Source organism: Narcine bancroftii, chromosome 12, assembly GCF_036971445.1.
Source record: "Narcine bancroftii isolate sNarBan1 chromosome 12, sNarBan1.hap1, whole genome shotgun sequence".
Lineage (NCBI taxonomy): Eukaryota > Metazoa > Chordata > Chondrichthyes > Torpediniformes > Narcinidae > Narcine > Narcine bancroftii.
Window position 1 is genome coordinate 7,327,991 of NC_091480.1, and position 12,710 is coordinate 7,340,700.

Here is a 12,710-nt window from a genome sequence, read left to right on the forward strand (position 1 = left end):
GAGGTGGAAAACCACTGTTCTGGTGCAAAAAAGTGACCCTGCAATCGAGGAGACAGTCCTTTTGTGGTGTGGGAAATGTCCTTGATAATGTTACAAGGGGATTTTCAGGTCAGAATTTTAGGTGCTTATCCAGTGTTACTTACGGTGGATGGAAACCTATATCAATCTAAAAGGTGGCTGCAATGCAGCAGTTTGTGATTTTGTTTGCGATACAGGCACTACTGGCTGGGCAACTGCTTCATACCCATCCTGGAGGTGGTGAGTGTGCTTTTTTTGTTACCAATGTCCTTCCAAGTTAGGGTTGGAGATGAGATGAAAATGCATTGTTATATTCACATGTACAATATACAGAAAGGACAGAATCCTCCAAATGTATTCCCGAACCTCTGCTGTCCCTACCCTTTTAGATGGCAGCACATGGCAGTGCTTCTACTTCACTTCTTCAGTGGCACAAGTTCCATCCTGATCTCTAGAGATGTCTGTATAAAGTTTACCCATTTTCCCTGCGACTGACTGCACTTCGTCCCTCCCCCCAGGTGCTCCCTTTTTCTTCCACATACAAATAGCTAATATAAATTATCACTAGTTAGAACGGTAGTGGAAGCTTCAGGGTAGTGATGGACAATATTACAAGAAGAGAAATAAAATTAATGGCATTTCTCACACAGCTGGGTTTGACTTGATGGGCCAAATGGTCTCCTTTCTGTCTTGGATGAGAACACGAGGATGCTGCTTTGAGAAGCACAGTTGAAGCACGCTTGGTGAGTTATGACAGTGTGTTATGTAAATGTTATGCATCAAGGTGAGGGCTAGGTGTGGCAGATGCTCAAGGTGATAGATAGGACACTAATCCAGAAGCAATCACCTCTCAAGCTTCTTGATGATGGTTAGAGGGGCTTTCATCCAGGAGTGGATGCAAATTACTAGCAGTTAAAAAATAATGTTCAATTTCAGTCAATTTTGCCCAATTTCTGCTGGCTTCCAAGCAGGAAACATTCTGAGACTTGGTCCAAAAATATTTCAACTTCAATGCTGCCATGAACTTAATTTATTATACCTTCCCAAGCACAGTAACTGCCCAGACGGAAAGATGTCCCAAAGGCTCATCAGTGATTTCCCATCCTCCGACAGCAATGTCATGAAAGGGATCTGGTAGTGGTCCAGTATTCTGTGAGGGAATCTGGAAAAGAAAGACCCTTACTTAAGGATTGAGGTTTCATTTAATACTTCTAATTCAATCAATTTAAAATTAGATAAGTCTGGATTTAGCGCAGATTACTGACACGCTGACTCTATTAAAAGGAGGATTGGTTAAAAATAGCTTACCTCTTTGCCTACACTTAAAAGAAAGGACAAATTTGGGTGTAAAGCACTTTGGAGAGACCTAATGCTTCAGAAGGCAGTAGACAAATAAAGGCAGTGACAAATACAACTCAAAAGGAAACCATTTGGTCCAAAGATCAGCTGCATTTGCCACATTAGCTGCAGGAAATGCTTATCTGTGGAATACAAATATATCGCCAAGTTTCACATATTGAACTGAGCTCACTTTAATCCAATATTTTTCAACTTTTGAGTCTTAAAGCATTCCCATTATCAAATAGTTATTCAAATGAGCATAGTCTAATAGTAACTAAGTTCTACATTTTTAAAAATGTGGACATGCAGCGTGATAACAGGTCCTTTTGGCCCATGAGCACGTGCTGTCCAAATTCTCAAATTAACCGACAACCCCCATACCTTTTGAAGGATGGGAGGAAACTAGAGTGGCCGGAAGAAACTCACGCAAACGTGGGGAGAACGTACACATTTCTTACAGACAGTGGCGGATTCGAACCTGGGACACTGGTGCTGTAACACCATTGCACTAACCTCTACACTAACTGTGCTGCCCTAATGGAGAGCACACTTGTGCCAGCCCTTGATAAGATGATCTCATATATCCACAAAGTTAGGCAGCAACATTTGATTGTTGTTTGCTGGTGCTGTACTTTGGTGAGAGTTTATCCTGAATATCAGGGCAACGCTCGTCATGTCTCATTGCAGCTACAAGGATTGAGTCGAAATTGTTTATGAGAGGCATAGATAGGGTGGATAGCCAGCACCATTTTTCCTGGAGTGAGAGTAGCAGCATCAGAGGACAACTAACTGCACAAAGGGAAGGGAGGAAAGTTTAGGGGAGTCATCAGGGGTATTTTTGTTGTTTTTTTTTTTTTAAAAGCCCACAGTACTGGGTGCCTGGAATGTATTGCCAAGGGTGATGGTTGAGACTGGTACAATAGGAACATTTAAAAGACTCTTAGACAGGCACATGGATACAAGAAAAATAGAGGGTTATGGGTGTGAGGCAGAGAAGGTTTAGTTTGTTGAGTGGGTTTATATAGGTCAGTACAACATCATGGGCTGAAGGACCTGTACTGTGCTGGAACATCCTATGTTTTATGAAACCGACTGCATGTTCTGAATGGAATGAGCTGGGCCCTCCTGGGCATGGTAGTCCAAATCTATGGTGTCAAAGCATTTTATTCACAATCACGCTTCATTATGACAACTCTCGACAATCAGATGGATCAGTCTAATAATTACCCTTTATTTTATTCTGTTTGCTTCTGCTCCTCTTAATGCACAAGGCAGCAGTGAACAACCTTTGCAATGGTCCCTATCACCATTACATGCATTTCTTCAAATGGTTGGTAACAAGTAGAATTTGTTTGTTCACATCATAGATGTAAAATATTGCTCATGTGTCATTTTTTTTGTTGTTGAACCTCAATAGAAAATCTCAGAAGTCCTGCAAAGTATTTCTCTCCCATGAAGACAGATTATCTAGTCATTACTACCTTGCTCAATGCTGTGTGTGTTTTCTCCATAACAGAGGGGACAATCCAAAACCTATGCTACAGGACCACACAGAGCTTCTGCTGCAAAAGTTAAAAGAGTTAGTACAGCTGAGAAGGAAGCATTCTTGCATAATGAGGAACATCTGATGTTAGGCATACCATAACTCTAGCGCGACACAAACATCTTGAAAAGGAATTAATTCTTGATCTATGTGCTTTAACCCATCTGAAGAAAATAATCAATGATTTAATCTGTTGGAAAACAAAATAACGTTGCCAGAAATGGCAAATACAGATTGGAGATGTACAGCACAGAAACAGGTCCTTCAGCCCATCATGCCCATGTCTATCTTTTTGCACATTTATTAATGTATCCTATTGCTACAGCAATTCAATGTCATTCATTACTGGTGGTATTTTCTAACATTTAGAGCAATCCTTCAAAAAGAAAAAAAAGCACTTGTACACTATAAACTGTAATTGAACAAATTCATCTCACTTGTAACAATACACATCTATGAGTCAGTACACCTGTTACATGCACTCCACTATGAAGGCTTACTCCGAAAATTCAGGCCGTTGTGCAATTTAAATGATCATGGGATTCTTAAAACCAGCCAGAGGACTGGCTGGGACTACGAACCTTTGCCCAGGTGTTGCACGATTTGTACCTTCTATATCGTATCCATCGGCGCCGACGCACACAAGAGTTCCACCGCTTGCTTTTTGTGTAAGTGGCAGGAAAATCAATGGCATAGGTCCAACCCTGAAATAGCAAACAAAAGGGTTTGAGGGTTAAGTTCGTTAGTACAGTAGGATCAGAAGTGCAGTGCTGCTGGAGCTCCACTCTGGCGCCTCAGGGGGCAGCTCCGGCACCTTATGGGTCTGCTCAGGGCACCTCATGGGCGCAGCTCCCGGCACCTGCTTGTCACCATTTTTGGTGAGCTCTGGCACCTAAAAAATTAGCACTGCACCCCTGTGCAGGATGAACAGCAACATGAAGCAAAGTGAATAGCATATCTCTGATTACACGTTTGGCTTCAATGTTTCCAAAGCACCCCTTAAGGCAGAGATACAGTCCCACAAATAGTACATGCTTTGGGAAAACTCACATTGTTAAGGTGCTATACAAATGTAAGTTGTTGCAAAGAATTAACAATCTGCAAGAAGCAAGAATGACAAAAGGATGTTGAATTCTACACACTTGTTACATTACAATGTTCCTGTAGTTTGTGTTCTATATAGTTCTGTTGGATGGAAAATTATATATATGTACCTAGTAAAGAATACACAATGCAAGCTTTTAAAAATCATTAAGATTATCGTGTTACTCTCAATTAACATGATTAATTGGGGGGGGAGGAGGAGTGTCAAGCGTCGTGCGGGGGGGGGGAGCGTCGTGCGGGGGGGGGAGCGTCGTGCGGGGGGGGGAGCGTCGTGCGGGGGGGGGAGCGTCGTGCGGGGGGGGGAGCGTCGTGCGGGGGGGGGAGCGTCGTGCGGGGGGGGGAGCGTCGTGCGGGGGGGGGAGCGTCGTGCGGGGGGGGGAGCGTCGTGCGGGGGGGGAGCGTCGTGCGGGGGGGGAGCGTCGTGCGGGGGGGGAGCGTCGTGCGGGGGGGGAGCGTCGTGCGGGGGGGGAGCGTCGTGCGGGGGGGGAGCGTCGTGCGGGGGGGGAGCGTCGTGCGGGGGGGGAGCGTCGTGCGGGGGGGGAGCGTCGTGCGGGGGGGGAGCGTCTTGCGGGGGGGAGCGTCGTGCGGGGGGGGAGCGTCGTGCGGGGGGGGAGCGTCGTGCGGGGGGGGAGCGTCGTGCGGGGGGGGAGCGTCGTGCGGGGGGGGAGCGTCGTGCGGGGGGGGAGCGTCGTGCGGGGGGGGAGCGTCGTGCGGGGGGGGAGCGTCGTGCGGGGGGGGGAGCGTCGTGCGGGGGGGAGCGTCGTGCGGGGGGGGAGCGTCGTGCGGGGGGGAGCGTCGTGCGGGGGGGGAGCGTCGTGCGGGGGGGGAGCGTCGTGCGGGGGGGGAGCGTCGTGCGGGGGGGAGCGTCGTGCGGGGGGGAGCGTCGTGCGGGGGGGGAGCGTCGTGCGGGGGGGGAGCGTCGTGCGGGGGGGGAGCGTCGTGCGGGGGGGGAGCGTCGTGCGGGGGGGGAGCGTCGTGCGGGGGGGGGAAGTGTTTGAGGTAGATCAGATGCAAAACACAGGGACTGAAGATGTGGAACTTGGAACAACAAATAGTCTGCTGGAAGAACAAAGTGGGTGGGGCAAGTGGAACAATCTGATTGGTGTCTCAGGTCAGAACCCTGCATCAAGATCCTGCATTCTCCTCACACCATCCCCATGTGCCTGTCATCTTTCACCGGTTCATCAGTTCCCTCCTGGCCCCTGTCCAGCCCCTCCCACCCTATCCTCTTTATAGGAGGCAACACCCCTCTGCACTCTGAGTTTTGATGAAGAGTTTGGACCCACTGATGCCACTCATTCTGCAGTGTTCCTCCAGCAGATTGTTTAAGTTACAAATCAGCGTATTGGCCATTTCCATCACAATATAAATGCTGGAACTTGCAACCAGAAAGGAAACTTGGAGCATCTGTACACAGGAACAGCAGCACTTCTAGAAAGTGTGGACATCCATCTACTCAGGAAAATAAATGCTGCCTTTGCCAATGTAACACTTTTTTATTTTTATTTTTTTAATTTTGCATACATTTCAAGGACCAGTTAAATCTATATTTAACTGTACTGAGTTTGTATGTTCTCCCCGTGTCTATGCGAGTTTCCTCTGGGCGCTCCGGTTACCTCCCACCTTCAAAATGTACTGTGGTTGTGGGTTAATTGAGGTATTTAGGCAGCACTGGCTCATGAATGTCTAAATTTAAAATAGAATTTAAAACTCATCTTCGCTTGCATTGACATCACGACTCAATTGATGCAACATGAATAATTTTTCAGTACACTCTCTTACCCCTTTGTCCGTAGGCTCCCCTCCAATATTTTCATCCACATACCAGTTGGATTCCCACTCCCAATGCTGAGAGGCAAGCTTGAATTCTTTAAGGGGTTGATGCTTCAATCCCGTGATATCACTCCACTGCCAGCGGTCACTGGGTAGCAGGTGGTCACAGAAACCATCCATAGGATTCCAACGCTGCACAAAATAGACCCAGTAAATTCAAGGCATGATATATGGAGAAGCGGCAGACTTGTCAAAGGTCTTGTTGCCCAAATTGTGTCAGAGCACAACTACTGGTTAGCACAAAGCTATTACAACACCAGCAACCGGGGACTGAATCCAGCGCTGTCTGTAAGGAGTTTGCACGTTCTCCCCATGTCTGTGTGGGTTTCCTCTAGGTTTGCCAATATCCTCCCACCCTTCAAAACATACCGGGGAGTGTAATTGGGTGGCACAGGCTCTTGGGATGGAAGGGCCTGTTACCATGCAGTATGTCTAAATTAAAATTCAAACATCAATTTTCATCTTCTTGTCTGATCATATCCATGGGTACAGGAATTTATTGTCATATACATGGATGATGTACAGATGCACTGAAGTCCTGACGCTGTAGCCACAGGTATATAGGAAAGGATAAAAATAGTACAAATTAAATTATTATGACATGCCTTACATGGAAAAATAGACAATACATACTCAAGATGGATAAATGAATATCTGCAGTTGTAGTTAGTGCAAAAAGTAGTGATGTTTCAATAGTACAGACAGATCATCTGGTGGTTCGAGAGTAATTTATGGTTAGTGAGGGGAAGGTTCAAGAGCTTGACAGCTATTGGAAAAAAATTCTTGAACCTAGAGGGGCTGGTTTTCAGACTTTTGTATCTTCTGCTTGAAGGTAGCAGCGAAGAGGTTGTGTCCAGGGTGAGGGGTCCTTTATGATGTTGGCAAATAAGGCAGAGGCTCACAGAGGTCTTCAATGGATGGGAGTTTAGTGCCCGACAATAAACAAATTAAACCCTGCTGCATAAATAACAGGTCAATAAATTTATTTCTGTTCAGAAGGTCACCCAGTCACTGGATCAAGAACACAACATTTCCATGAACCAAGATTACAATGAAGAACTAGAAAGTATCCTGTCTGGATGCATCACACCTAAGTACAGGAACTGCTCTACCCAGGACCGTAAGAAACCACAAATAGCTCAGGCCATTGTGAAAACCAACCCCTTTAGTCTATACCTCCCTATTCCTCAGAAAGCTAGCTAATATATTGTTAAAAACACACTAAACTGCTGGAAGAACTCAGGCGTTCTTGCAGTGTCCATAGGAAATAAGCATTTCGGGTCTGGGCCCTTCTTCAAGGAATAAGAATAAACAAAAAACAGGAAATCTCAGAAGAGAGACAGTGCTGGCTGAAGGAGGAGTCCAAACCAACAAAAGGTGTTAATTGGATATGGTAAGAAGAGGTGAGAATTGATTTTGTCTATGTGAAAGGCGTCAGAGGGAAAAGGGAGAGAGACAGAGCTGGGGGAAGGAGTGGGGAGTGGGGAAAGGTGTTTAACAAAAGCCAGAGAAGTTGATGTTAATGCCATTCAATTAGAGGGGGCCCAGATGGAAGATGAGATGTTGTTCTTCTCATTTGCGGATGGTGTCAGTCTGGCAATGCACGGGACCATGGACAGACATGTCAGGAAGAGAAAGGGATGGGAAATTGAAATGGGTGGTCACCGGGAGACAAGGAACTCATTCCATCCATCCTAGACACATTCTCTTCTTTCCCAATCCCCTCAATTGGGCAGAAAATGCATGTGCTTGAAAACCCGAACCTCCAGATTCAAGGACAGTTTCTTTCAGACTCTTAAATGGATGTCTTTGGCAAAATACAATGCATTTGCACCATTTGTAACCACCTTTTCCATCCACTTCAATAATTGGTCCTTGACATATTGTAACACTACTCCCTACGCCGTTCCCTATGGATTACTATTGACATATTGTAACACTACTCCCTACGCAGTTCCCTATGGATTACTATTGACATATTGTAACACTACTTCCTACGCCGTTACCTATGGATTACTATTGACATATTGCAACACTACTTCCTACGCCGTTACCTATGCATTACTATTGACATATTGTAACACTACTCCCTACGCCGTTACCTATGGATTAATATTGACATATTGTAACAATACTCCCTACGCCGTTCCCTATGGATTACTATTGACATATTGTAACACTACTCCCTACGCCGTTCCCTATGGATTACTATTGACATATTGTAACACTACTCCCTACGTCGTTCCCTATGGATTACTATTGACATATTATAACACTACTCCCTACGCCGTTCCCTATGGATTACTATTGACATATTGTAACACTACTCCCCACGCCGTTCCCTATGGATTACTATTGACATATTGTAACACTACTCCCTACGTCGTTCCCTATGGATTACTATTGACATATTGTAACACTACTCCCTACGCCGTTCCCTATGGATTACTATTGACATATTGTAACACTACTCCCTACGTCGTTCCCTATGGATTACTATTGACATATTGTAACACTACTCCCTACGCCGTTCCCTATGGATTACTATTGACATATTGTAACACTACTCCCTACGCCGTTCCCTATGGATTACTATTGACATATTGTAACACTACTCCCTACGCCGTTCCCTATGGATTACTATTGACATATTGTAACACTATTCCCTACGCCGTTCCCTATGGATTACTATTGACATATTGTAACACTACTCCCTACGCCGTTCCCTATGGATTACTATTGACATATTGTAACACTACTCCCTACGCCGTTCCCTATGGATTACTATTGACATATTGTAACACTACTCCCTACGCCGTTCCCTATGGATTACTATTGACATATTGTAACACTACTCCCTACGCCGTTCCCTATGGATTACTATTGACATATTGTAACACTACTCCCTACGCCGTTCCCTATGGATTACTATTGACATATTGTAACACTACTCCCTACGCCGTTCCCTATGAATTACTATTGACATATTGTAACACTACTCCCTACGCCGTTCCCTATGGATTACTATTGACATATTGTAACACTACTCCCTACGCCGTTCCCTATGGATTACTATTGACATATTGTAACACTACTCCCTATGCCGTTCCCTATGAATTACTATTGACATATTGTAACACTACTCCCTACGCCGTTCCCTATGGATTACTATTGACATATTGTAACACTACTCCCTACGCCGTTCCCTATGGATTACTATTGACATATTGTAACACTACTCCCTACGCCGTTCCCTATGGATTACTATTGACATATTGTAACACTACTCCCTACGCCGTTCCCTATGGATTATTATTGCTCTAATCTGCTGCATGAGTTAACTTTCCTGGATATGGTAAAACCTCTGTTGTCCGGAATTCAAGCAACCGGCAGCCTAAAAAAAAATCCAGAAGTTTAAATTTGCCGCACCTTGCTGTTAGTTTGCCAATCCAGGTAACATGCAATCTCAAGCAACCGGAAAAATCACTTATCTGGCATCTACAAATCCCCAGAGGTGCCAGATACCAGGGGTTTTGCTGTAGCATGCAAAATGAAGCTTTTTGATCAATTTTTGACAATAAATAATTAAATTCAAATCTACACTGTACTGGATCTCAATCAGCGGGAGCCATAAATAACCAGTGATTGTAGAGCAATAAAAACCCTTTACACAGATTGCTTGGCCAAGTAGTATAGCTGTGGATAATTTTGTACAGAAAATGTGATGACAGGAAATTATCAGCAAATGTATGCAAGTTTTCTCCTCTGAAGACTTACTGCTCTCTACTTTGAAAAATCCATACCTGATTTTCAAAGGTCTCTTCTTGGTAGCGGATTGGAACCTCATTCAAATGGACATAAATGTAGATTTGTTGGTCACTTGCAATTCCCCAACAGCATTGTTTGACAGCTGCTAGTCTCTTGAATTCCAAGCTTGCATCTCTGCACAACTCCCAGTACTGACTAGCTGTAGAAAGTGTATACACTTTGCCGTGTACATCTACGGCCCATAAAAGGGAGCTAGGCATGGCTGCCTGTAACCAAACAAACAGCAAAATTAATTTGTAATCCAGATTTATTAGCATTAGAAAAATCTCCTGATAACACATTACAATATCATTCATCAGCCTTTCACTGTGTCAACTTGGGAAAATATACAGGAGTTGATTCACCATGTTACCCCGGGTAATCTTGCACAGTGAGATACAACAACCAAATTGTCACATGAAGTGATACAGTCTTATGGGAATATCTCGGAGAAGGCTCAAGTACATCAAAAGCACCACAAATGGTTCAGAAATTTCCATCTTGGAATTTTGCAAGTCCTTATCATAATCTCCTGATTCATGTTGAGGGTAAACAAACATATCTCCCATTATGAGCTCTCCTCGTTATAGAGCAATGAGTTTGTTAAACTTACCTGGAAAAACATGTGTCTGCAAAATTAAACTTCTGAGCTATTCTAAGTTTGGTATCTGATCTCAGATTTCTGGCACCAGTAACATTCTAGTTTTGTCTCAATGCATGCTAAGTTCCTATAATTTCAGTTAGTTCTGAACCATTCATCGGTCATAAAACCTTTTGCACACAAATTAATCTGGGGATGAGCATTGTAAGCTAATAGGACGGAAAACTGCATGAAAAGTAGCATAGAGACCCATTCACGCAAATTTAAGGCCAACAGCAAAAGAATCAGACTCAAGGGTATTGGAAATGTTCTCGATTGTTAAAAAAAGTTAAATAAAATGCAAGCTGGAACATGCTGCCTGAAAGAGCAGTGGAAACAGATTCAACAGGAAGTAAGTTGTTCTATATTTTAAAATATTAGCAGGGTTGTGGGGAAAGTGAAAGGGAGTTTTCGAAAGATTGGCCAAATACACTCCTTTGGCACTATATCATTCCACACAAGATCTTCATCTGCTATCTGCTGTTTCGCATGATATAGTTGCAACATACATTGTCTTAAATATCAAGGATTATCTTAAATGCGCAATACAGGGATGATTTTATCCAGTGATACCATTAGGTAATCGTTAACAGTTGCAACTTTATAGATAGCACTAATAACCACACTTAACTTGCTGAGCACACCATCCATCAAGCTGATTTGGACCAAGAAAATAGATGGAGGAATAGGACACTCAGCCCTTCAAGCCTATCCCACCATTAAACATGACAATGGCTGATCTGCCAAAGGAGTCAACAACTCTTCTGTGCCAGTTTCCCATTGTCCTCAATTTCCTGCAAAGAAAAGCTGCTAAAGAACACAAGGAATAGGAGAAGGGATCGGTCATCTGGCCCGTCGAGCCTGCTCCACCATTCAATAAGATCAGGGTTGATCTGGCCACAAATTCAGCTCCATCTACTTGCCTTTTTTCCCCCAATACTTAATTTCCCTGCTATGCAAAAATCTATCCAACTGGGTCTTAAAAAGCACCTTCTACTACTTCCTTGAGCAGAGAATTCCACAGATTCACTACTCAAGGAGAAAAGCAATTCCTCTTCATGTCTAAACCTATTCCCCTGAATCTTGAAGCTCTGATCACTATTTCTAATCTCACCTATCAGCGAAAACAACTTTCCTGACTCCATCTAAACTTATATGTTTAAGTTCCCCTCTCATTCTTCTGAATTCTGACGAACAGTGTCCCAGGTGACTCATTCTCCTCATCTCTGGAAAATTGGGGTCCTCCTCTGCATCTCCTCCAAAGCCAATACATCTTTTTTTCAAGTGAGGAGACCATAACTGTACACAGTACTCCAGATGCTGTCTCAATCTGTACAGATGTAGCACACCCTCCCTGCTCTTAAATTCAACCCCCCAACAACATTCTTAATAGCTGCTGTACCTGCAAACCAACCTTTTGCGATTCATGCACAAGCACTCCCAAGTCCCTCTGCACAATAGCATTCTGCACTGCAATCTTTCACCATTTAAATATCCAGCCATTCCTTAATTCAAGTCTAATGAAACAAATTCTATCCAGATGCATCGTATTTTTTCCTTAACAGCTTCAAGCATTTTCCCCCAACTCCAGATAGCAAGATAACTGCTTTTTGCCTACATACTTTTATAAAAGGTGGTGTGACATTTGCAGTTTTTCAATTTACCAGGAGCAGCCCAGAGTCCAGAGAATTTTTGGTAAATTATCACTAACACATCCGATAACCTGCCATTTTTTTTCCCAGACCTCAGGATGCATTCTATCACAACCAGGGGACTTATCTATCTTTAGATCCACCGGTTAGCTTCACACTACCTCTTTATTGACAGAGATTGTATCAAGGCCCTCACCTCCCATCACATCCATAATATCACTCTTTGGCATGCTAGACATTTCTTCCACTCTGAAGATCAACACAAAATAGTCGCTTGAATTCTTGGCCATTACAGAATTGCCTGATATTAATTCTCCCATCTCATCTTGCAAGGGACCTATGTTCACTTTTGCATTTTATACAATCTTTTATGATCAATTTTTATATAGATAGTAAAAGCTTTCATATTTTGTGTTAGTTTTCTTTCAAAATGTATCTTCCTTTCTTTACTGTTTGCTTAGTGGTTCTTTGTTGCTCTTTAAAGTTTTCCAACTCTTCTGGTTCTCACTACTCTTGGTGACTATGCATGAGCTTTCAGCTTGATACCTTCCTTTATTTCCTTGGCTCTCCCCACCATAAATGTCCTTGCTTTTAACTGCAATTTTTATGGCTGATGCAAAGATATTATTAACACATCTTTTATTCTTGGTGATCATATTTTACTTAATTCATTGTATTAGCAATCTTAGGTTCAATGAAACTGCTACTTAAGCGTATACACACATAGAAGAATTTTGAAGAGTCAAAATTTTGAAATGAATTTAAGAGGGAG

The 12,710-nt window shown here is 43.5% G+C and overlaps 1 protein-coding gene across 3 annotated transcripts in view; it reads right to left on the reverse strand.

The window, feature by feature from the left end:
- tecpr1a (tectonin beta-propeller repeat containing 1a) overlaps positions 1-12,710 on the reverse strand; it is a 73,525-nt gene that overhangs the window by 54,105 nt on the left and 6,710 nt on the right. For 2 of the 3 annotated variants that reach the window (XM_069905419.1, XM_069905418.1), the window contains exons 2-5: positions 9,643-9,873; positions 5,789-5,971; positions 3,484-3,606; positions 1,058-1,180 (exon numbers count right to left, since the gene is read on the reverse strand). In XM_069905419.1, coding sequence (XP_069761520.1) covers positions 1,058-1,180; positions 3,484-3,606; positions 5,789-5,971; positions 9,643-9,867 — 654 coding nt within the window. In that variant the 5' untranslated portion in view covers positions 9,868-9,873. The remainder of the gene's footprint in view (positions 1-1,057; positions 1,181-3,483; positions 3,607-5,788; positions 5,972-9,642; positions 9,874-12,710) is intronic. The other variant, XM_069905420.1, reaches the window with a different exon arrangement.